Source organism: Drosophila miranda, chromosome 4 (assembly GCF_003369915.1).
Source record: "Drosophila miranda strain MSH22 chromosome 4, D.miranda_PacBio2.1, whole genome shotgun sequence".
Classification (NCBI taxonomy): domain Eukaryota; kingdom Metazoa; phylum Arthropoda; class Insecta; order Diptera; family Drosophilidae; genus Drosophila; species Drosophila miranda.
Window position 1 is genome coordinate 31390091 of NC_046677.1, and position 24539 is coordinate 31414629.

At 46.4% G+C, this 24539-nt stretch overlaps 5 protein-coding genes across 5 annotated transcripts; 3 read left to right on the forward strand and 2 right to left on the reverse strand.

The window, feature by feature from the left end:
- Positions 1 to 3924: 3924 nt before the first annotated feature.
- On the reverse strand, positions 3925 to 4859 carry LOC108164234 (proteasome activator complex subunit 3-like). Its single transcript, XM_033393750.1, has 2 exons — positions 4391 to 4859; positions 3925 to 4322 (listed from the first exon to the last, which is right to left on the reverse strand). The coding sequence occupies exons 1-2, from the start codon at positions 4704 to 4706 to the stop codon at positions 3955 to 3957; spliced, it is 684 nt and encodes a 227-aa protein (XP_033249641.1). The 5' UTR covers positions 4707 to 4859; the 3' UTR covers positions 3925 to 3954.
- Positions 4860 to 4956: 97 nt separating this feature from the next.
- LOC108164235 (protein enhancer of rudimentary-like) lies at positions 4957 to 5733 on the forward strand. The gene is made up of 2 exons (XM_017299868.2): positions 4957 to 5060; positions 5136 to 5733. Exon 2 carries the CDS (start codon positions 5161 to 5163, stop codon positions 5467 to 5469), a length of 309 nt encoding a protein of 102 aa, XP_017155357.1. The 5' UTR covers positions 4957 to 5060; positions 5136 to 5160; the 3' UTR covers positions 5470 to 5733.
- Positions 5734 to 6174: 441 nt separating this feature from the next.
- LOC108164288 (protein enhancer of rudimentary-like) lies at positions 6175 to 7042 on the reverse strand. The gene is made up of 2 exons (XM_017299935.2): positions 6942 to 7042; positions 6175 to 6866 (listed from the first exon to the last, which is right to left on the reverse strand). Exon 2 carries the CDS (start codon positions 6839 to 6841, stop codon positions 6533 to 6535), a length of 309 nt encoding a protein of 102 aa, XP_017155424.1. The 5' UTR covers positions 6842 to 6866; positions 6942 to 7042; the 3' UTR covers positions 6175 to 6532.
- A 105-nt stretch (positions 7043 to 7147) lies between these two features.
- LOC108164287 (proteasome activator complex subunit 3-like) lies at positions 7148 to 8288 on the forward strand. The gene is made up of 2 exons (XM_017299934.2): positions 7148 to 7730; positions 7799 to 8288. Exons 1-2 carry the CDS (start codon positions 7424 to 7426, stop codon positions 8125 to 8127), a joined length of 636 nt encoding a protein of 211 aa, XP_017155423.1. The 5' UTR covers positions 7148 to 7423; the 3' UTR covers positions 8128 to 8288.
- An 11354-nt stretch (positions 8289 to 19642) lies between these two features.
- Positions 19643 to 21603, forward strand: LOC108164289. The gene is made up of 2 exons (XM_017299936.2): positions 19643 to 20067; positions 20139 to 21603. Exons 1-2 carry the CDS (start codon positions 19752 to 19754, stop codon positions 21344 to 21346), a joined length of 1524 nt encoding a protein of 507 aa, XP_017155425.1. The 5' UTR covers positions 19643 to 19751; the 3' UTR covers positions 21347 to 21603.
- The last annotated feature ends 2936 nt before the right edge of the window (positions 21604 to 24539 follow it).

Below are 24539 nucleotides of genomic sequence, written 5' to 3' on the forward strand. Positions count from 1 at the left end.
CGAATGCTTTTGCTCTTGCTTTTTTAAAGTTCATCAAAAAATTATTACAAGCAAGAAACTGGAGTCTGGAGAGCAGATGGGAACCGACTGGAAGAGTACCCTGGATCGGGGAGATACTGAAGAAAGTATTCACTGTATCTGTATCTGCAGATAATCCACTGTACATAAGATACAACTAAATTGTGGAATGTCCAAGTTGGGTTTTTCTCGATTTGTAAACCCATCGATGGGGGCAACATAAGCTTCCACGATTACAGCATACCCTTTTCCTCATTCAAGTACCCCGCAAGACTCTTCCGCACAGATACGCGCAAACACATGTTTGACATGCATTTATGCTGCAGGTAACCTGCCCCCTGCCCCCTGCCCCTTGCCCTTTGCCATTCGCCCTTTTCCATATTCAACAGCAGAGGGTGGGCGCTGTTTTAATGCATTGACTTCATCCATAAATTCATACGAGCGGGACACACATTGCAGTCAAACAGCTGACTTTTAATGCCAACTTTTGGAGAGCATTCCGCCACTCCTGCCACTCGCCCGCCTGCTGGGAGGAAGCTGCAACAGAGAAGGCGGATACTTAATATGAAAATTGGCTTAGGATTCCCATTTCCATTTGCAACAGGAGCACAAGTCCAAGTCGCAACTAAGAGCCTTGCCACATTGAAAATATATATCCAATGCACATCGAAATCCCGCGCTGACAATCCGGAGTCGACCTGTTTGGTGGCACGCTGACCGCTAATGCCATAAACGCCCGAAACAGATTGCGCAATTATGACAGGCAGCTCCAAGGAGGGGATTTTCCGGGGCCATAGAGACAGAGACAGCAACAGACTCGCACGCATTCCGTTAAGATTCCCCGTCTGTCTGCTGCATGGGGCAGGAAAGGCTTTAAGCCACTTAACGAGATGAAAGCGTCATCAAGTATGCAATGCGGAATGGAGCGGAACGGAGCGGAACGGAAGACAGGTCCCCCGAAACAGAACTAGCGATTAGGGGTGGCATAGAGGGTTGCCATAGAGGGGTGTGGGGGATGGGCAACTGAAATATTAATAATTTTGTGCGGGCCGAAAGCGAAACTAGACCAGAAATGAGCCGACAGGTGTCGTGCCTGGCTTACACAACAATAAACAAAGCATCGGGGAGGGGATGCGCTATGGGGTGGGTGTCAAAGGTCACAGGAGGAGTAGATGGTGCAGATGGCTACCAAAGCGTCGCCTCCTGCGTGCCTGAGACCTGGAGCCAGCTGTTGGACTGCTGTCCGATCTTTGGGGAAATTAGTTTAAAAGGTCAAAGCCAGCTGGAACGAGAGGCACAGGCGGTGGCAAGAGCCAAGGAATTAACTGCGTAACTAACTTGTAAACTGATTATTTATGATGCCAATTGAGGAGAGCGATGCTCCTAGTCCTAACCCGCTCCCCCGCTCAACCGCTCTCTCTCTCTCTGCCCCTATTTTACCCGCAAACAATTTTATTACACTCGCTCGGTGGAAAATAAAATTATAAATTGCACTAAAAATTAACAACTTCACCAACAATTCCACTTAAAATGTTTATTGCGCTCATTAATTTTTTGGCTGTTTTTTGGAGAGTTGTTGTTGTCGGTGGCTGTCGGTTGCTTTTTGGCCAGGCCAATACAATAAAAATAGAAATGGCAGGAGGCACAAGTCGAGTTGAAGAGGAGGAGCAGGAGGAGGAGGAGGTTGAGAGGCGGTGGCGGTGAAGCAAGACTCAAACGCAGAGGAGCTGGAATAAGTTGAGGCTCTGAAATTGCATTAAAGTTTCAAGAGCTTTAATTTGTGCAATTTTCCCTTGCTTCTTCCCGCTCTCTCTGTCTCTCTCTGCCGCCGACTGTGTCTGGGACTTGGCTTAATGAAAATTCCGAGCAGGCAAAATATAATTTATGCCTTCTATATGCTTTATTGAGTGCGATTTATGCGACACCAGGACGACATCGGACGCCCGAGTCAGCCAATTCACTTCGAACACAATGGGTACAGTGGATCTGGTTAGTTTTCGGACCATGGAAGGGAGAACTCTTGAGGGCACTCTTGGCATCAAATCTGCGGGAGTAAATCGAAGCGATGGCTCTCCAAAAAGACTCTGTATCGTTCCTGAATCGTTCGGCTACTCTTAATAGCTATAACCATGGTTCAATGCTCGGGCATCAATCCCCCATTTGAATACTCTCTCGACATACTGTCTCTTCTGTGTGCAATAACAAGGACATCATCAACACATTGTTATTGTGCATAAAATATATGCACGTTCCGACAAATATGATATAAAATAAATTCAATATTAATATTAATATTAACAATGCCGCCGAAGCGGACTGGGCCTGGGGCTGAGGTGGGGTGGGGAGACATACTCGTAAATAAAGGCGACTTAAAGGTTTAATGAAGCGCATAAATAAAATATGTAAATAAAGTTATTTTTATTTGGCAGCCCGTGTGGAACAATGCCCAGTCATGGCCCAGCGGAAAGCAGATCAAAGCATATCCCAGTGATTCCCAGGATGGAAGAAGTGAGAGGACGACAGCCTGGCTTCCCAAGACGTCATGCAGTGACGTCCTCCCAGGGACATGTCTGCATCCAAATATAGTTACATGAGGGCCAGGAAAGTGCAAGACATATCAGGAGAGACAGCCACTGCAGGAGTGAAGCTTCCATCGAACACATCTGTATCCTCCGTTTTGAAGAGTGAAATTTGGGCCGGAATTTTTGAGCAATGTCTCTGTCTACTTGCGAATTGCCTTGGCCTTGTTATTAGAGACGAATGGAACGGTTGTGCCCACAAAGTGCTGGCCAACCCCTGGATAATAATCGTAATACAGAGAGCAAATGTACTTCTTTCTGCAATGTAGTTAAAGAAATGATGCGGTTATAGCATTTCTCATGGACATTTATTTTAGATTATTAACAAATGGATCCGAAATGGTTGTACATAATATATCAGCATCATATATATGTACTTGCTGTACCACTGGATGGTAGGATTTTTCCAATAACTTATTCTATACAAGTGCTTAGGAAATTTATAATTGTGCATAAAGCAAAGTAAAGTAAAAGATGGGAAATATTCCCATTACTAAAATTAGTATAAAGTATTATCCTCTTGAATTTGAACACTTGCGATTATGGGAGCACCACTTCATAGGCGACTTCCGAGGGGAAACGGCTGTAAGCTGTAAAAAACACACGTAGAACAGCGACAGATGTGGGAGGCCTAGACCACGATGCGCCTTTAAGCCCGGAAAAGGAGAAGCTGGAAAAACTACAAGATGAAGATATATGTACGAGTGTGTGTCTGTGTGCCTGTAAGTGTCTGCCGCCGTCCCTTTTCGAACTGGCTCTTTCTTCACTTCTTGGACTCTCTCTCTCTCTCTCTCTCTCTCTGTCTCCATTTGCTGTGTGTCTCTCTGTCATACTCTGTTGCTTTCTCCTGTCTTTTTCCGAGTGTGAATTGGTGCTAAAGTGCAATGCAGTCAACAAACCAAAGGAGAGGGAAGCAGTGCTCGGAATCGAGTGCCACATGCAGGAGACCCTTTCAGAGACAGATAGAGAGCTAGATATAGAGCTGCAAGTGAAAGGAAAGACTGAATCGAATGTTGAATGAAGCAGAAGCAGACGCCACTGAAGGATTAGGCACAGGTCAGAAAAATCGTCAACGAACAGAAATAAATGAAAATGGAAAAACAGATGAAGGCCAAAAACACACGAATATAAAGAATTTTCCTTCCTTTCAACTAAAAAGATCTCTAACGCTGATCTTCACAAGACCAGCCCTAACCCAAAAATCCTACATCTAATTCCAATCTGCATATAAGAACTTTCGGGGTGAAAGATTCATCGATCCACTGATCCAGCAACAACTCCTCTACAGAGCTGACCCCGCACTTTGAATACTAAGAAGGGTACATACGTGTGTGTTTAGTATATATTGTATGCGTGATCAGTGATAGCCGTTGGTATTCGACGATTGGCCGTTCTGAAGCTTGTCCCAGTTCTTAGTGCCGAGGTCGTGGAGTAAGGAGTAGAAATTGCGCACCTCGCGGACAATGTTCTGCAGATATAATATATTAATCTGGTCTATCTCGACAACAAGTTTTCCGCACTCCTCCACGTGCGGATACTCGGACGCTATTCTAGCGGCCTTAGCACGCGTGTCGAAGTACTTCAGAAACTTTTCGAAGTAGGCATCGGCCTCTGACTGGACCTTCACGATTTCTTCTTGGACATGCTTCTGGATGGAGACCCCAAGGCTGTCACCGGACACTCTTTCCGGTATCATTGACGATACCCACAGATTGAAGAGATTCGCTGCAAGCAAAGGCAACAGTTCGTAGGAGTAGGTGTCCCCAGCAAGATATGCCACGCCCTTCACTTACCATTCGCTATCAGAGTGCGCAGGATGGGCTTGACCACTTCCATCATCTCGCAGACCGCCTTTTCGCAAGGAACTGGGCGCGCAAGCTTCCTTAGATGCTGATCATGGGTGCAGCCATCGCCTTGGCCTTCCACCTTGCCAGCCGAAGGCAGGACCGGAGTGCCTTGCTCCTGCTGGACCTCTTTGAACATCGACGAGTCGAGCAGCTCGTTCAGCTCGACAATCTTCTCCGGAAGGTCCTTGGCAATCAGCTGCGTTCCCAATTTGGTAACTAACGCCTTAGGATACGGGATTGCGTTCACGGACATCGACGACATTGTCGTGAGTATTGTAATTGCGAGATTTGTTGGAAATGTGCAATCGCCCAAGCTGAGTCATCGATTTCATATATCGATGTTTTGAATAGCAAAATTGTATGTGCTCAAATGCGCAAAAATGTATTGTCAACTGAAATAAATATAAACTTGACTACTAGCTCGATTTCGTTCCTGCTGCTTGTCGATTTAAAAAGATTTAAAGAAAATCCAATTCGTTTTCTACAAGCGCTAGTGGGTACTCCAGCTATTGTTGTGTTTGCCATTCCTATCCGAGTACTTACTTGTCATCGCTAGCCATACAGCTGTTGTGGAAAATATTTTAAGCCGAATAAGCACTGCTATCGTCGGAGACTGGTAAGTTATCGGAAAACACATAAACATAAAATTACGATTTACTGTACACAAAGCCCTCAACTGTTTCATTTGCAGACACCAATAGAGGAATCCATCCAAGATGTCGCACACCATTCTGTTCGTTCAGCCCGGGGCTCGCCCGGAGACTCGCACTTACTGCGACTACGAGAGCGTCAACGAGTGCATCGAGAGCGTGTGCAAGTCCTACGAGGGGTATCTGAAGCGCCGCAACCCCAAAAAATCGACCATTACGTACGAGATCAGCCAGCTCTTCGACTTCCTCGATCGGTTGAAGGACATCTGCTGCTTGGTGTACCAGAAGAGCACCAAAACATACGCCCCGTTCAGCAAGGAGTGGATCAAGTCTAAGATCTACGACCTGCTCCGCGGATCGGCGCACAGCGCTTGAGACGAGTCCAGGGATGCTGCACGACGAAGTAACCAACAAACATCGAAGTAACATCGAAGTAACCAACAAAACAACACGCAAGACGGTGAACACACCACACAGAAGGGAATCATCCGGGGGCAACACATAATCATCATAAGCAGATCAATGACACAATAAGAATTCGAACAGCAACCACAGTCACATCCAACATCGTCTGAAGCACTTAACAATCAATAAAATGTATTCCTTACTTAACAAGAAATAATATAATGTAGAAACTAGCTTACCTTTGTCTCTAAGAAGATGCCTACGTTTCTGTAGACCTGGGTTTCTGAGCCGCCATAGAAAGGTTGAGGCTGCAGTGGAAAACCGAAGCTGTCCTAAAAGTTGTCGCCTAATCACGCTATTGAGCTTTGGTTAAATTCGGTGTATTATCGACCGGTAAAGAGTCTGTACATTGGACATTTTAACACTGTAAAATATTTGGAATGTGCATAAAACCGGATTTTCACTGGGTTGACAGATCGGTGAAGTATATATAGAAGCTACTTTGGATTTCCCCACAGAGGATGTCCGCAACGTGCTCAAGTGCTCAACGAATTGGCTGCCTAAAGAAAATCTAGACGGGCACATAAACGTATCTCTTTCGCAATTATTTAAAGAGCGGGCAAATTGTTTAATAAGAACATTGACATGTGATATTTGAGACCAATTGGCACACAATCGTTTCGTCTTTATTTTGTTCTACTTTTTCTTTCCAGGTCTACAAGGACGTACTGATCTGCATGGAGCCAACGGTAGTGCAGTCATACCCATTCAGTATTAAGTTTCTACATTATATTATTTCTTATTAAGTAAGGAATACATTTGATTGATTGTTGGAGTATATATTTCATTGATTGTTGAGAGCTTCAGACGATGATGGATGTGACTGTGGTTCCTGTTCGAATTCTTATTGTGTCATTGATCTGCTTATGATGATTATGTGTTGCCCCCGGATGATTCCCTTCTGTGTGGTGTGTTCACTGTCTTGTGTGTTGTTTTGTTGGTTACTTCGTCGTGAAGCATCCCTGGACTCGTCTCAAGCGCTGTGCGCCGATCCGCGGAGCAGGTCGTAGATCTTAGACTTGATCCACTCCTTGCTGAACGGGGCGTAGGTTTTGGTGCTCTTCTGGTACACCAAGCAGCAGATGTCCTTCAACCGATCGAGGAAGTCGAAGAGCTGGCTGATCTCGTACGTAATGGTCGATTTTTTGGGGTTGCGGCGCTTCAGATACCCCTCGTAGGACTTGCACACGCTCTCGATGCACTCGTTGACGCTCTCGTAGTCGCAGTAAGTGCGAGTCTCCGGGCGAGCCCCGGGCTGAACGAACAGAATGGTGTGCGACATCTTGGATGGATTCCTCTATTGGTGTCTGCAAATGAAACAGTTGTGGGCTTTGTGTACAGTAAATCGTAATTTTATGTTTATGTGTTTTCCGATAACTTACCAGTCTCCGACGATAGCAGTGCTTATTCGGCTTAAAATATTTTCCGCAACAGCTGTACGGCTAGCGAAGACAGGTTAGGTTAGTACTCGGATAGAGATGGCAAACACAACGATAGCTGGAGTGGAGAAGTGGTTGTAGAACACGATTCGGATTTTCTTTAAATCGACAAGCAGCAGGAGCGAAATCAAGCTAGTTGTATTTATTTCAGTTGACAATACATTTTTGCGCATTTGAGCACATACAATTTTGCTATTCAAAACATCGATATATGAAATCGTTGACTCTGCCATCTCCAGCTTGGGCGATAGTAAGCACGTGGCAGAATAAATAGCATCGGCGTTAGAATTGACAACTTTTCAGGCAAAAGCTCGAAAATCACACATATTCAGTGCACTCAATACCCAAATAACACCTCCACAGTTTTCTCATTGCCGTGTGGTTGCACATTTTCAACAAATCTCGTAATTACAATACTCACGACAATGTCGTCGATGTCCGAGATGGCAATCACGTATCCTAAGGTGTTAGTTACCAAATTGGGAACGCAGCTGTTGGCTGGGAAGCTTGGCTTCCCGCAGAAGATTGTCGAGCTTAACGAGCTGCTGAACTCGCCGATGTTCAAAGAGGTCGAGCGGGAGCAAGGCACTCCGGTCGAGGTCGAAGGCCAAGGCGATGGCGGCTCCCATGATGAGGGTCAAGAGAAGTGTTCGTGCCCAGTTCCTTGCACTAAGGCGGTCTGGGTGATTGTCGAAGCGGCCAAGCCCTTCGTCAAAGCAATGGTAGCGAATGGTAAGTGAAGGGCGTGGCATATCTTGCTGGGGACACCTACTCCTACTAACTGTTGCCTTTGCTTGCAGCAAACGTCATAAAGATGTGGGTAGCGTACATGGTAGAGAAAAGCGTGAACAGCAACAGCCTTGCCGCCTCCATCCTCGACGATGTCCAGAAAGGAATCGGGAAAATCTATTCGGAGGCCAATGGCAGCTTCAAACAGATCTCGAAGTACCACGCCGTGCGCGCCAGGCGCGCTTCAGATGTGGCGGGTTATCCGGGCGTCGAGGAGTGCCGCGAAGATATTTTCGAAATTCTCTGCGAGGTGCGCAAAGTCTACTCCATGCTTATCGACTTTGCCGACAAAGACTGGAACAAGCTTAAGGATTACGACAATGCCCTGGACACTTTGTAATTATCCATCCATGATACATGCTTTTGTACATACATACATATGTATGTAGTATGTACATGTATGTAGTATGTATGTGTTTTCCCTGTTGCAGAGCGCCTCGGAGCAGGATTGGGCATCATCAAAAATAAAGATACAAAATTTGGTAAAAATCAACAACAAATTATCTGATTTCTTCTTTTCAAAAACCAATCACGAAATATCAAATTTATGCATTTCAAAAAATTGTTCAATTGCTTTTTGGCATTCCAACTGTTCGGTTGTTGGGTTTTCCTTTCTGAGAATGCTTTTAAAATACCATTCGGTAGAAAAGCGCCTTTAACTGCCAAACTTTTCCATTAAAATGCTCAATACAACAACTGAAACAACAATTATACTGAAAAAAAAAAAAACAACAAAAACGAAAAAGTTGCAGGCCACGCCCACTGATGTTGAAAAGAAGGCGCACGCCAGAACTTTGGCGACCACCGTCAAATGCACTTCAAACTCATTTCATTTGGAAAATAAAAACCTGAACCGAGACCTAGGATAAAAGACAACGGCAACCGAACCGAACTGGAACCGAAACCGAAGCGAACCGAACCGAAAGCGCAGCAACAGCAATAACAACGGCACTGGCAGCCGGCGAGCCGACGAGAGCGGCGAAAGCGGTAAAAGCGGCAAAAGTTAGTTTCGGAAACTGCTGCTGCTGCTATTGTTTTTGTTGTTGTCGTTGTTGTTGCCGTCAAGTGCGCGTGACTTTTTCGGGAGCTTCAACAAATTTCGGTTGAATAATTTAATTGTTGCCAAAAGAAGGGAGACGAACAGACAGAATGAGAAAGACAGAGAGGGTGGGAGAGTGAGTGAGAAAGAGGAATGGTGCGGATGAGAGGAAGATGTGAAAACCTTGACTGAAGCCAGCAGCGACATCTGCAGCAGCAGTGGCGTCGCGTCGGCGGGAATAAAAGATGCAGTGGTGGCAGCGCAGCGGTGAGGCTGTATGACATTCTAGTTGATGACTAAATTTATTAATTAAAAAGCCCTATGGCACAGTAAAGTAGTCAGAGGCAGAAAGGCAGCAAGTCTCAGATGGGTTTACTGCTTGCTAAGCAGTAGAAGCTTGCTTCTTCACTTCACAGACAAATACTACTTGCTAACTGGTGGTACTGCTTGTACCAGTCGTATGCAACTGCAGCATAGATTGTCAGTGGATTTCAGGCCCAACTGTTTTTCCATTCAATTTTTTCGGATTATTTTTCTATAATTTTTCATAATCCTTGCGTAAAAATGGTATTTATTTTGCGTGTATAAATAAATTAGTTAACCAACAACTACGCTTCGTAGGGCAATCCTTAAAGCAGTTCAGTCAATATACACCGACTTATGTTATCTTTCCAATTAATATTACTAATTTTAGCATTTTTTTCTGTATATTTTTATATATTTCTAAATAATGTCTTGCCATGAGGCCATACGTCACTGAATAAAGCCTGTGCTGTGCTGTGCTGTGCTGTGGAAGCAGTGTCATACAGACTCGACTCAAGCAGTGCGGGCATCAGAAATGAGAGCAGCCACCGCAACTTTTCGTTCTCTTTCCTGCCCCTCTCCTGCTTCGTCGTCGTCTTCGTCTTGCCGCGTTCGTTCGCTTTTGGAAATAAGCGCAAATAAAATATGCAAGAAGGCGTAGCGAACTTTATGATATTTGACTTTGTGGAAAGGAACGCCAAGGAAAAAACCAAAAACGGAAATTCCAACCGAAAAAAAAACGTAGAAAACTTTTATTTTAAGTTCAAGTTAACTTTCTGGTTAGAATGTTGCGGGGTAAAGGCAAAAGGTGAGGGTAGGAGAGGGAGGAACCATTGGGTGGTGGCATCGGAAGGGAACAGGGAAGGAGGTTGGCACAGGGGCTGCTGATGGTCAAGGTCTGGAATGGCTGATACCTAAAGCTGAGTGACCCTTTCTCTGTGAATGCCATTAAATACCTGAGGAGTGCAGGGGGAGTGCATATGTCCACTGAAAGGTCTCCTCTCCCTATAGCCAGTATACCCCATAGACCCCTATTGAAAAACCCTTGTACATTTATCCAGCTATTCCTCACCTGTTTTTGTTTCTTTCCTTTTTTCCTTCTGGCTTCCTTGTTTCTGGTCTTTTGGGCAGGATTTTCATTTCGGAGGCAAAAGAGCAAACGAAACGAAACGAAACGAAATAATTTATTTGCAAATCAAAGTTGGCAGCGCGCGTTGCGTATATTAGCAATGTGCACTCCCAGTCCACACACCACACACCACACACCGCACACCATGGTGGGGTGGGGGTGGGGGCAGGGGTAGCCATGTTTTCGGTTTGGTTTTCCTAGTCGAAAATTTAATTTCCCAACTCTCTGGCGCTCTCGCGCTCTCTCGCTCTCGCTCTCGCTCGCTCTCGCTCGCACTGTGTTTTATTTATGATCTTGATATGCTTATTCGTACCTTTCTGCAAGTTTTCACAATTCGACTTGGAGTCATATTTCATATTTCTTTTCTTTTAGTCGGCAAAAACTTGGCCAGCTTTTCATGCTGTGCGGGGGGGGGGGGGGGGGGGGGGGGGGGGGGGGGCAGGAAGTGGAGGCGGGAGCCTGCTGGTTTTACCTTTTGCTACCTTTTAGCCAGGTTTTTGCCTCGGTTCTCTACAGCTCTCCCGCTCTCCAGCTCTCCTGCCTTTAACATATGACTTCCGTAATGTTTGCGTGCACAATGAATAACTTACTTCTATGTTATCCTTTTGTGCTCATGCTCCTGCTCCTGCTCCTGCGTGTGTGTCAGTGTGTGTGTAGGACAGAGTGGTTCCTTGCTTGGTTAGAAGTGTACCAGTGTACGAGTAGGACTACGACTACGACTACGAGTGGGAGTACATTCTGGAGCCCTGGCCCCAGCTGCGCTTTAAGTCATAATTTTGCATGCAAGCAGCTGTCGCTGCTTAAAAATGTAAGCACGGTTGCTCCTAGATTAAGTTTGCCCCCCCACCCCCAACCCCCTTTCTCCTGGTTGCCCTGCCCCACTTTCAGACGCCACTGCCATCTCCATCCTAGACAAACAATCTGAATACGTTTCCATCAGTAATGAAAGTCATGCAGAGGCATGGCCACGTTGTTTAGCTTCTGCTGAACCGAAAAACTTGTGCCATCACAAATATTTTCATATTGCAGTGCCAGTTGCTCTGGGGGTATATTGTGAGTAAAAACACCTTTCTTCTGGTTTGCTGCGAAATAATAAGATCACTTCCCGGGATAACGATTCGGGAACAAGCAGACTGATGCCTTTTCCGCACTCACAGCTTAAATATGGATTTGGATGTGGATGTGGATTTGGATTGATTCTGCTGCTGCACAATCAACCAAGAAACAAAGACAGACACATCAAACGATTCCACACATGATTCCTCGGCTCGTTAGCCCTTGTTTTAGCCATTGTTTCAGTTGTAATCAGCGAGTTTTGGGCCCAAATTACATTTATCAGCAGAGCAACAACAGCAACAGCAAAAGCGATAAACAAATTACGTTTCTTTTTGCAACTAATCAAAAGTAATCACTTTGCAATTTCGGCTCGGTTCGGCGCTCTCTCTGACAAAAAGACAAACAAAAAGTGAGCCCCCCACCCACCCCAACCGAAGGAAAACTCCTGACACAAGGAGGAGACCTTTCCGAAGGGCTGGGGATCTGTTGCTGGGCGAAGAGTGGGACGGGAAGGACCATCAACAGCTGCCATTTGCTGCTGGCATTCAAATCAAGAACAACAAAAGTAAGACAGCAAGTGATAGATTTGGGGACTGAAGTTTTGGATACCCTAGAATATGCCCTGATGCCAGATTTTGGTACGGAAAGACCAAGTGGATATGGATATACCCATTCGGAATGCCCTCTGCAAGGGTATAACAACAGAGGAGACACTTTTCCGCCTATCCAGGAGATGCCAGGAGATGCCAGGAGATGCCAGGAGACGGCTGGTGGGGGGAAAACATACGCGACAAAGTTCGACAAACAAAATCATGATAAATGAACCCAACCAACAGGCAAACAATCCAACAGAGAGAAACTGAGAAGCGCACGGAGAAAGCCGAGAAATCTCTGAAATGCGAGCTGAGAAAAGGGGCAAAACTTTTCCCTGTTGCCTCTGGATGGGTGTATGGATGTATGGGTGTGTGTGTTTTTAATTTGACAAAAGAGCGCAGGAAATTAGCGGGAAAAAGGGCAAGAAAAACACAACTCGCTGATTGAAAGGGGTTAAGCTTAGGCAGAGACACAGGGAGAAAGTAGGGGAAAGAGGCGGAGAAAAGTGCCACTGATATTAGCTATGCAACATTTATATTAAGAAAATAACCTGCGGGCTAGACAAAGTTTAGGCATTCGTACAGTGAGAGCTTCATAGAAGGATTGGAAGGAAGTCCTTGCCACAGAGCAATTTTTTGGGCTCCTCTTCTTTAAACATAAATAAAAATGAATTTATAGAAGGATACCATAGGCTTCTTCGACGTACAGTGCCGGACTTAAGTTAACTGTCGTTTTAAGCGCTTTTCCATTGAGATTTTTAAAAGAGAAATAATTTTACCCGATAAATAAATGAATTTTCTATAATTTTGGCTAATTTTTATAAGCGTGACTTTATTGCACTATTTGTCACAATGTTTTAAACGAAAAATGGTCTCAAAATTGCTTTATATGATCTCTTTTAAGGTTACATACACTATTTTCTTCTTAGTTTTTCATTCGATTGTGGCCCTACTGTATTTCCCCCCCCCCCCCCCCTCTCTAAGTACTGCCAGACAGCCTTTTGTTTGCTCAATTGACGCAAATAATCCCAGGAGCTATTACAAAAGCTAATTACAAGTCTCTTCGGCCCACAGCCAAGTAATTATGTTTCCGAAAAACATTTTGGGTAGAGGCTGGTCAGGGCCAAAACGATACATTTTCCCCCACCATTTGGCAGCACGCATAAATTTCCGAACATTTTCCACGCAGTGTGGCCGCGGGGGAAACCCCGCAATATGCATATGCATTAGAACAGTTATAGCTGGGTGTTGATGGCGGTGGGAGGCGGCAGACAGAGGAGGCAGAAAATGCATCGATTAGAGTGCCACTAAAATAATTCGCAAATTAACGACCTACGGAATAGGCCGGGGATAAATAATGGCTGCTGGCCATCGCTGCCTGCCTTCGAGCGCCAGAAATGCACAAATGAATGCCAAAATGTTGTTTTAATTTATTCAATGCCAAATCGAGAATAGTTTACCACAATTCAATGATCAACTAATCAAAGAGCGATCAGGAATTTAATCGATATAAAATTAAATGGAGAAAAAGGATAGTATTTGCTCTGCAAATCTGTAAATCTGCAAATCTGAAGAGCAAATCAACCTCACACCTGGACTGAACAAGAAGCCATGCGATTGCCATACATTTGCTTCCCTTTCGCTTCTTTACCTTCCCCGATTCCCCACAGGTCACGACCCTCGCAATCATAATTCAATAGCAATAATTCCTACGCCGTCATTAGGGCAGCAACTTCAGCAACTGTCCATCAATTAGACACGAGGAAAGCGGAAAGCTCCGTCTCGTCTGGCGTTGGGGCCTCAGCGACTTTCTGATCCCAGTCAAGTCGAGCCAAAGGGAGGGAGGGGAGGCGGAGAGCGTGTGCTACCTTCGACTGTCGACTGTCGACTGTCGACTGTCCGTGTCCATTAATGATTGAAATGTATTCAATTGTTTGATTGACTGAAGGACTGGGAGAGAGTGCGAGTGTGTGCGAGAGGGGGCGTGAGAGAATGACTGACTGACTGAGTGACGGAGTGGATGGGATGGTCAGGGACTCGAAATAACAATCCATGATTAATGACTTTCAGACATTTGGTGATTTCTTTCCTTCGGATTTTCGGATGGAAATTAAAAAATTATTGACCCAAAATTTGCTTCGAGCAAAGTGTAAACTGTGTGCGTGTGTCTGTGTTGCTGTGTGTGTGGGAGCCATCATTCATGGCTATCGTTATCGAATTATGCGGCAATTACTTGCGGGAATCCCATCCTGCTTCGCTCTCTCTTTCTCTTTCTCTCTCTTTGCCTCTCTTGTCGCTGTCTGTCTGCTTAGCATTTGTCAATCATTAATCAAACAATTTATGTTAATTGAATTGACGTCGATTTATGGCAATTTTTCAATCAGATTTCACTTCTTGTTCTCCCCTGCCCCACTGTTCCCCTGCTCCCCTCTTCAGCTGTCATTTTCGTATGGATTTTGCATAAAAAATAAACCCCAACCGAACCTCCAGTACGAGTAGCGATGGCGATGATGATGGCTCGCTGTGACAATAAAATGTCCGCATTGCCCAGCCATGGCCCATCCATAGACTAGCCATGTCCCATCCATGGCCCATCCATGCCCCATCCTTTCCCCATCGCCATAAACCGTGTCGTGTCTATAAATGCACGGGCATAAGCGCTTTAACTGCAGTTTCGCTGACAGACAGTGCGTTGCGTAACTATAATGCAGTGGAAAGTTGCAATTTCGTAGATTTGATGGCTATTCAGAAAAGCTCTAAAACACAGGGATTTAAATGCGGTTTCCATGAAATTATTCGATAAAAAAGGTATTCCGAGTGGAATTACCAATTAATAGAACTGCAGTTGGGATTGCACTTCGGCATTCCATTCGATGAATGACACAGTTTTTTGGCTTATTAGTACCGAATAGTAGGGCCCATCAATCGATTGGCTTCTAGCTTCCGGATTACAGCTCAGCAATTGACCCAGTTAACCGCACACAACCCCCGAAACAGAGACCCCAAGCCGACAGGGGAAGGGTCCAAATTTAAGTTTACCGAAACGTAACGGAAGCCCCTCTCTGTACTCTATGCTGTACGTACTCCTTCAAGCACACATCACTTCCCTCCCGTATGGGCACCCGGTGTGCCCATGCATATTTGTTTAGCTTGATTACAGACCAAATGTGATTTAAGGCACGTTAAATATACACAGACACAGAGACACCCCCCACCTCCCCCCAGGAAGGATCCTCCCGTCTGCAATCAAGGCTTAGACAACAACAATTGAAAGGCAGTCAGACAGGCGGACAGGCGGAGGACACTAAGTGGAGTCGAGTCGTGTCCTGCGGTCAGCTGCAGTTCCACTCTACGTCCTAGGCCCCTCCCCCAACGCCGATGACCCCATAAAATATGCAAGGGCACGGCACAGAGAGGCGCATACAGCCCCTTTCCACTGGGCAGCGTTTAAGTGGCATTTGATTTGGATTTGAAACAGCACACAAAAATATTATTAAAGGATCCCATAACAAAAGCCTTCGAAGGAGTTCAAGAAGCAGTTCAAGCAGTGGTTAAACGTTCAGCAATCGATCGAAATTCTTGCCTCGAACAATTTCAGATTTCGAACCAAATTAGAGCCCAATCGGTAGGAGTATCCGAGAACAGCAGAATCCCCACCGAATGATTGATACACAATTGGAAAGACACACACGAATCAGAGCTGTATGCTCGGCGAGGAATCCCGGAGCTTAAGCATCCCCCCAGTGCGGATTCGCAGTCCCTCGGTGCAGGATGCAGGCCAGTGGAAATGCAGAATTCCAGGAATGCCGCAGAGAGTGCCGGAGTGGAGTGGAGTGGAGTGGAGTGATGCGGGATCTGGGAGTTGTTGCTTCTGTTGTTCCTGGTGCTGTCGGGGAGGCCGCTGTAACCACAGCCAAAACAAACCCGGCGAACAAACACCAACACTCTGTGCCACCAGATATGTATCCCTCCCAGATGCCACCTCTGGAGGAGCAGCAGCAGCCAGTGGGTTGTGCTCTGCCTGTGGTTCTGCATGGAGGCGCCACAGTCAACTGATGTTGATGCCACCCAGTTAACTGGTTGTTACCTCTGCCTCTCTGTTGCACTTCTCCGAGCGTAGAGTTTGTGGTCTCGTTTTGTAATTAAGTTGAAATTTCTCCCTCTCTTCCTCTCTTCCTCTCTTCCCCTCTTTCTCGGCTTCTCCTGCTGGAATGACAAATCGTTATGGTTGGAGAAACTTTAAGTGCTCGGGGCACGGTATTCATAAAAAAAGATGAGCAAATCCTTTGATTTGTGTGCGTGCCGATCCCAAATTGCTTAATCTCCCACCGCACGCACATCGGGCCCCATCGGGCCCCATCGGGCCCCATCGGGCCACACCGGGCCACTTGACCCAATTTTTAATCACTTTCCAAGCACACATGCTAACCCCTGTCCTCTGTCCTACGTCCATTCGGTCCGCCGTTCCGGCATAAATTTGTGTCTTAAAAGTTGCCTCGTGGCCCAGGCAAAAGTTTCGGCTGCACGTTTTAAGCTGCCCCAGCAGATTCGGAGTTGGAGTCCGAGTCCGAAACAAGCTTAAAAATCTGTACGAAGCCAAAGCGTCACAAAGGTAAACTCGCCCCAGAATCGGTTATTCGAGATGGGATTTTCCAACTGGAGGGCAGTAATCGTTTGAATGAAATATACTCCTTTATGCGGGAATGTTAATTATGGCAATTTTTATTGATTTTGAGTGTAATGGAGGTTTACAATAGTTCTGGGTTGGCTTTGAAGACGACGAATGATTGAGACGAAGGCTGACAAGTGAATAAAGAGCTTCCTCTCTCGGGCTTTGGCCGGCTCTCTCTGACGACCGTTCTCGTGCTATATCGCTCTCGCGCTCTATCGCTATTGCGCTTTCGCGCTCTCCTGATCTGTTCTCTCGCTATCGGTTTAGCAGACGCGAGCGTTGAGAGAGCACAGCCTTCTTACCTACGAGAGAGTATACAAATACAGACATACATATATACCCACCTTTTGAAGCCTGTTAAATACTTTTAAATCTAGTGAAATTGCGGTACGAATTATTAGCTTATTCCAAAGACTAATACTCTCTATAAGTCTACTGTCTGCTACTCTGTGGACTATTGTGTACCACTTTGTCTTCCAATCTTCCAGCTCTCAAAGCTTGTCACTTTACCATCTCTAGTTCCATTTGCATCTGTGCAAATTTCGAAGGTAATTTCTGTGCTACAAAATATTCTAAAAACACATTTGCCGACTCCCACAACAGGGGGCGGGAGGGGAGTGGAGTGGAGTGGAGTCCAGGCCAATTGTGTGATCCCTGTTCTGTTCCTGTTTTCAGTTGTTGTTTCTCTTGTGTTGTGTGGGCGTAAAAAGTTTTTAACAATAATAAGCAAATGCCCAAAAGCAAAGCCAGTGCCAGAGCCAGTGCCAGGAGTGGAGTCACTGTCTCCGTCTCTGTCTGCTCCTGCCCCGGCTCCTGCTCCAGTGTTGGGTTACAATTGCCAACACTAAAAATCCAACCAAATATATATGAATATATATATTCCTCTGCGTTGTTGTTGTTGTTGTTGTTGTGTACAAATACGATTAAATATGGCAAAAGTTGTGCGTACACACACGTCGGCAATTTTATTTAGATTGCGAAAGGACCAAAAACACAGCCAGGAGCCAGTAGGCAGGAGCCAGCAGCCAGCAACTGAAACAGGAGCAATGACAACGACACATTGAGGTCGGTGTCGTGGGGCCCTCAAAAGTTGCACGAATGTGTGTGTGTGTGTGTGTGTGTGCTAACAAGGCCAACACATGTTTTTCTGTGTGTGTGTGTGTGTGTGTGTGGGGGGCCAGGGCCAAAAGCACAGCAATTCTGTTAACAATTTTATTATTAAAATGATGTCAGTGTTTCAGTGTTTGTGCGGGCGATGGGTGTCGCCTCCTCCTGTGCCCAACAATTGACCACAAATGCATTAGTGGCGGCCTGCTGCTGCCACTGCTACCACAGCTGCCACAGCTGCTCTGCCACAGCTGCTCTGCCGCTGCTTTTCCCACTTTTCCACCTACTTTCCAAGTCGAATTATACAAAAATTTCAAAGCACTCTGTGTGCCTGCCGCCTGCATGGATAAATGCAAATCTCCAACTCTCTCTCTCTCTCTGTATGGTAATCCCCGGTTGACCTACAAGGACCTACGGTGGACAACCTTGTTGCACTGCTTACACTCGCAGAATAATGCCTTAATTGATCTACGTACTTTGTTTCATTCAGTTTTCTATCGTTTGGGGGTGTTGAATCGAAAATTGGTTCAATTTAGCGATTGAAGGTGGGATCCGCTGGTGAACTGCAAGGGCTTATCCTTACCCAAGTGAGCTCCTTGATTGCATCCATCCTGTAGTTGGATCGGACTTAAAGATGAGTACTTGGAAGCCTCACAAAAATCCCTACGTTGAAGCCCTTTAGGAGGTTTTTCTGCTCTCCCATAAGTAGCTTCCTTGCACCTGGTAAAAAATCTATAGATATCATTATCGTAGCATTAAAAATTCCACTTTCTCTGGCAGAAAACGAAAGTTTTCCCCTAGTATTTTCGTCTTTACTGGCTGATTGTACCACCAACCGTTGGAGCCGTTCCAACAGCAGCAGTCCTGCGTCCTGAGTCCTGAGCAGCTATTACATTTTACTTATTGCATTTTTGTGCTCTTTGCATTTGCACTGGAGCTTGCAAAACGATACAGGACTGCTGGAAAAAGGGAAAGCGGAGCCTGAAAGAAGATGGAGAAACGATGGAGAAAGGCGGGCACGAGTCGGCATGTGGCTCATATGACATGGGGGCTGTAGGGGGGCACCCTCCAGCAGGATTCGGAGTGCACTGGGCCATTGTTTGTTTGTTTTTACAACTCTGATTGAGGTGAAATTGCATATTTCTGTGCGCTTCTTTCGTTTCATTTCATTACATTTCGCACAGAGCTGCTCCATCTCCAGCATCTCTACCTTATCGCACTCCCACGTGCTCCTCCTCCACGTCCTTCTCCATCTTCTCTTTTCAAACGTTTTATTGAATGTCGTTTACCGTTTGCATTTGCCTTTGCCTTTGCCTGTGCCTTTGCCTGCCCCACATGCCCCTACCCTTCATCCGATGCCACCTCCATCTGGCCTCCCGTTTCGGCCAAGACTTATTTCGTCGTCTCCCGACTCTTGGCCCTGCCCTGGCTTTGTATTTATTGTGCGAATAAATGTCGACAATGGAGTAATGTTCGTGGGAGCGATCAGAAATGCACATACGAGTGCCATGCTGAACCTTAACGAGATAGAAACGACAGGGGAAACTTTATGGGAACTAAACGGAGATTTAAGACGAGGATACGAGGGTACATACATACATATGTATGGATAGTGGCCCAAATGGTATGTCTATAAAGTAGGTTTTGGGGAAGATAAAAAATAACACCAAGTGGTGGCTATAACTTTGCGAGTCGCTGAGATTTCGGACAATGGTTGGGGATTCTCAGGAGAGGGGAAAGCACAGGCTTCAGTTCTCAAAACTCTACAACCTTTAAGGGTTTACCGAATTACGGGCTGAACGGAATGGGATTTCGACAGGTCCTGAAGGGACACTCTCTGCAACCGAGATTCAACCCAAAGACCGGCACAACAGAGTAAAACTCAAAAGGAAAAACCCCAAACAGGCTGTAGGAAATCGAATTTCCCAGTAGGCCTTTCCTGATACGTCATGCTCTATCGATAGATCCCCAGTTCCAAAAAACTAGCGTAGCTGACACGTAGCATTCCGAAGCAACAAAGCGAAAATAAAATATTGCTCTAGATAACTATAAATAGTAGAAAAACATGCAAAATTTAATAGAGAGCCCTGCTCTTCTTTCGATCCTGAAGGAACCGCGTCGGAACTGTGGGGAAATTCAGGGGGAAAGCGTTGCAGAGCCGCGTTCTGACGTGGTGAAAAGTGTGGCTGGCGGAGGGGCTCCGCTCAATGCCAATGCCCGGGTCTTTGTGCCCCGCTCTGTGGCAACCAAGGCGCAGGAAGTAGATGCCCCCATGGATCTCAACGAGCTGAAGCGTCACTTCGAGCTCAAGGACGAGAAGCGGAAGAAGACGGTGCTGGTCTTGCCCTGGCATGGATTTCCGAAGCGACCAGAGAAGTCAGGTGGGTGTGGGGGAGCGCGAGGAGTTGAGGGTTTTTCTGTATGGACTTTTTCCGTTACCCAATCCCGTTAGCCAATCCCAGTCACGTCACGCTGATGGCCAACGAGGATCACGCCTACGAGATCAAGTTGGGCGGCAAGCGGGCCAGGTTAGCGAATGCATGCGCCGAGGAGAAACGCCTCAAGACCAATCAAAAATCCGCCGAAGACGGCCTATCGCTTCCAGTGGATCTCACTCTGGAGGAGAAGCGAAAAGTGGCCCTGGAGGCCCTCAAATTGATGGAGCAGCGACGCCTGCGCGACCCCAGCTTTGGCCCCTTTAAGAAAACGGAGGCCGAAGGGGTCATCCGACACATCTCGCGTTCCCCAGTGCGATTCACGACAGACGAGCGGGAGCGCGTGAGTAAGATGCGGGTCGACAAGAAGGAGAGGATCGAAAAGGTCCTGATGGAGATGTTGCAGAAGAAGAAGCCTCTGAAGCTGTATCCCGAGAAGTGGCAGAAGGAAGCCCGTGTACAGGAGGATGGCGAACAGCAGACTTGCCAAGTGCAGAAGCCAAGCAAGGCTAATCACGAGAAACAGTCGAAGCCAGCGGTGGAGGTGCCACAGGAGCAACAGCAGGGGAAGCCGCCCCAGCAGCGTATGATTCAGAAGCGGTACTTCGGGCTTCAACGTGCCACAACGATCAATGCCCAGGCTGAGACTGAGCTGGAGCCACAGCCACAGGTGCAGAACGAGCCGCCGGCTGAGGCAAAGCAGCAGCCCCCCCGACGTTACATACCCACAACCAAGGAGTGGGACGAAAAGTGCCGTACACGCGAATTGGAGCGTGAGAGGGCCTCCAACAAGGAGAACGAGAAGTCGAAGTCAAGCCAGAAGCCATCTGTGACCGCCAACAAGCCGGTGCTGTGGCGCGCTGACACCAGTCGACCCCTGACAGTGTCCAACTCGGCCAAGGACTCCCCAGAAGTGATCAAATTGGAGAACCCGACCCTGGCCCCAGTCATTCCACGCTACGTGCCCCCGATTCCAGTTGCCGACCCAGCTTACTTGGCCCTGACCCCACTGCTCCACTCGGAGAAGCGTCGCGGCAATCTCACCTATGCCCAGGCCCTGCTCAAGCGTCCGCCCGGGAAGGTCGATGGCTCCACCAACCCTCCGCTCAACAACGTCGTTCGCTACTCCGTCAAGGAGCTGCTGATGCTGGAGCCCCAGCCAGACCAACTGCTGGCACCGATCCTCCCTGGGACCTCCAAAGGATTGGGATGTCTCCTCGAATAACTGCGATCGAAATCCCAACTTGGAGGGAGCCTGCTGCCTGCAGCCTGCAGCTCCTTCCTAACGCCGACACTTTATTTAATTTTAATCGGTTTGGTTCTCAAGTTTGCTGGCAATTTAATGATTTTTCTTCTTCCATTTTCCCCTTATTTTTCCCTTGATGGCGTTCGGCGTCAGATTTTCTTGGAGTTTGTATCAAATTAGGGGAAAATGCAACTGTTATGTAATAATGTAATAATAAACACAATTGCGATCTTAAATGGTTTAGCCCCTGAAATGATATGTAAAGTGCAATAAGTAAAAGTAGGCGGGCCGAAGCCGAATGGCCCGCGCCCAAATGCAAGAGAGGCTTTGATTAGAGCGCGACAGATCAAGAGAGCGAGAGCATAATTCAAGGTGGTCCGCGTCCAAGCGCTCTAAGTTGTGCTGAGACCCGAAAGAGAGTGAACCACCCACCTTGTATATATTCATCATGAGCGAGAGAGCGAATAGAGCGAAAGAAAGAAAGGCACACGATGAAGACGCGAGAGATCGGCTGCATGGGCTGCTACCGTGGGCGAGAATATACATACATATATGTACATACATATGTATGTATATAAGTACAGTGGGTGCAGTGGGAAGTGCAAATGACGAACAATAATAGGGTTTTAATATCCCCAACAGACATTACTCCAACGCCCTTCTTCTTGCATAGCATTTTGCATGACAAATTTAACGATTACTCAAATCGATGACTGCTCTTTTCATTTGATTAAATTTAATTTACGGTTTCCTGGTTACCTCGGAAAACGTTCATTTTTGGTTGATTTTGTAAGTGTATGAATTCTTTGACATTTTGGATGCATATCTCTCAGAGTTTACCCTTGAGAGAATGATTTTATGTTCTTTAAAGTGAAAAGCTGACATTTTATTCACTTTGAATGCAGTGCACTGCCCCTTGCACATTCCTCCTGCAGCCGCAGCAGTCTCCTTCCAGCCGCAGACGAATGGAATGTATAAAATGTAACGATTGAGGCTGCAGACACGCCCACAATGGCAGTGGGAGTGGGAGCATTGGCTGGCAGCACATAACTCAGTCGAGCGAATGGGAATGAAGGCAATGAATCCTGCTCGTGGGCTGCCAGCAATTAACGGCATAAATTTAAATATGCAATTAACGCAGCAGCTGGAAGCTGTGCAGCAGAATAAAGCAACAAATAACCAGTGAAGAGCAGGGCAGAGGCAGCGGCAGCGGCAGCGGCAGAGGCAGAGCAGTGAGCAGGGCAGAGCAGAGAGCAGGGCAGAGGCAGCGGCAGAGCCAGAGCGCATAAAAGGGAGAAGAACAGCGAAGTAAAGCATGAAAAGAGCAGCAGATCAACAACAGAAACGCAGGAGATCAAAGCAGCGATAAGCAGCGGCAAGACAGGCAATCGAAGCATGAAACAACAGAGAGCGAGAGCAGAAAACCAGGTGAATAAGGGGAGGGAATATAGAAGCGCATTTCTTTGCTGAAGATCAATGAATTCAATGGAATGGCAATCAGAGAGAGGATATCACTGAAGAGAAATGGCAGCAAAAGGTTATGGCTACACATACAAGTAGTAGGCTCTTTTTCTTATGCTCGGGTCAGAGCTGCACTGCCAAGAGGATATAAAATAGGTATAGTGTCAAATTGTAATGAAGATAAAGGGTACATCACACACACCAGACCCTCTAGATATTCGTGTGAGAGTAGAGTGTCAAGTTATTCGTTCTGCCTGCTGTATATACCCCCGATAAGTGCTAGACGATTGCAGGGTATCATGACTGAAACAATGCTGGCGACAATAAAAGCCAAAGGTCATTTTAACACATGCACACACCCACACCACACCACACCGCACGCACACTTCCACACGGACGCCGAACAGTGAAATGCATTTGATTGTTTGTGCACTTTTTTGTTTTTATTTTTTGGAACACACAAAAAACAGGCGGAAAAAAAACACAATTTTCCGCTTTATTTGCAGAAGGCTGGTCCCACCTACAACAGACCCAGTGCCGGGGCCCGTTCTGGTCCTGTTTCTGGTCATATGATACCCTACACCGTGCCCTTTTCCCTTTGCCTTGTCGCTCGCCAGGATTCGTTGCCATAGCCACACATGTCAATATTTTTGCGCTTCAGCCTCGGTTGCAAGGGGGCCGCAAGGGATTCGTCCTGCAAAATGTATGTCCGTGCAGCGTGCAGTGGCAGAGTGGCAGCAGCCAGACTTTACTGATGTGTAAATTGCCAGCTGTTGTTGTTTAATGAAATTAAAACAAATTTCCAACGAAATTTAATACGCAGCTCGGGAGACGCTTCCCTCTGGAGATAATAATAATAATAATAATACGATAGTATTGTATTCATCATTATAGGTAATATTAAAATTGTGCCACAGAGTCAGAATCAGGCGGCAATATTACGATTCTCGATTACAGAGCGAAAGAGAGTCAAAAGTCAATGCATTGCCACTGCCACAGCCAGCCAGTCAGTCAGTCATCAAACGTGCTCATTAACAGCTGGTTGACTGGCTGACTGGCTACTGGCTGGCTACTGGCTGGCTGGTAACCGTTATCGTTGTCGTATGCCATTACCGTTAACCGTTGCACGTTGTCGTTGCCGTTCCCGTTGCCGTTACCGTTACCGTTACCCTTGCGCAAAGCTGGAAAGCTCAAAGCCAAAGGCTGTTTCCGGTGCACAGCAGGCAAAGGACTTTTCATTTGACATTGGCTCCCGCTGCCGCTGCCGTCAGTCCTCTTTCCATCTCTGTCTCTTTTCTTTTATTTTCTCTTCTCTGTTTCTCTCTGTTTCTCCCCCTCTCCCTCTCTCTCTGCACACACTTCCTTTCCATAATCATAACATGGCAATTTTATTCAATTTCCTGGCTTTTGTGTACGCAGGATCTAGAGCGAAGGTAATCAAGGGGGATATATAGTACCACTCGGATATACTTTAACACCATGGGAATAGTATATACCACATGGGGAATAGTAAACAGTAATTAACTGCCAAAAATATTGATTTATTTTACAGATTTTTATTGAAATTATAAACAATTTTTATAGAGATATCTTCCTGTGGTTCCTGTAGTCCCTCCCCAAGTCCCATCATCTTCCCTCTATAAGCAGGGTATTCCCCGCTTCACGAATCAAAGCATCAGGGGCATAAGCTTTAGTTGTTTTTGTTGCAATG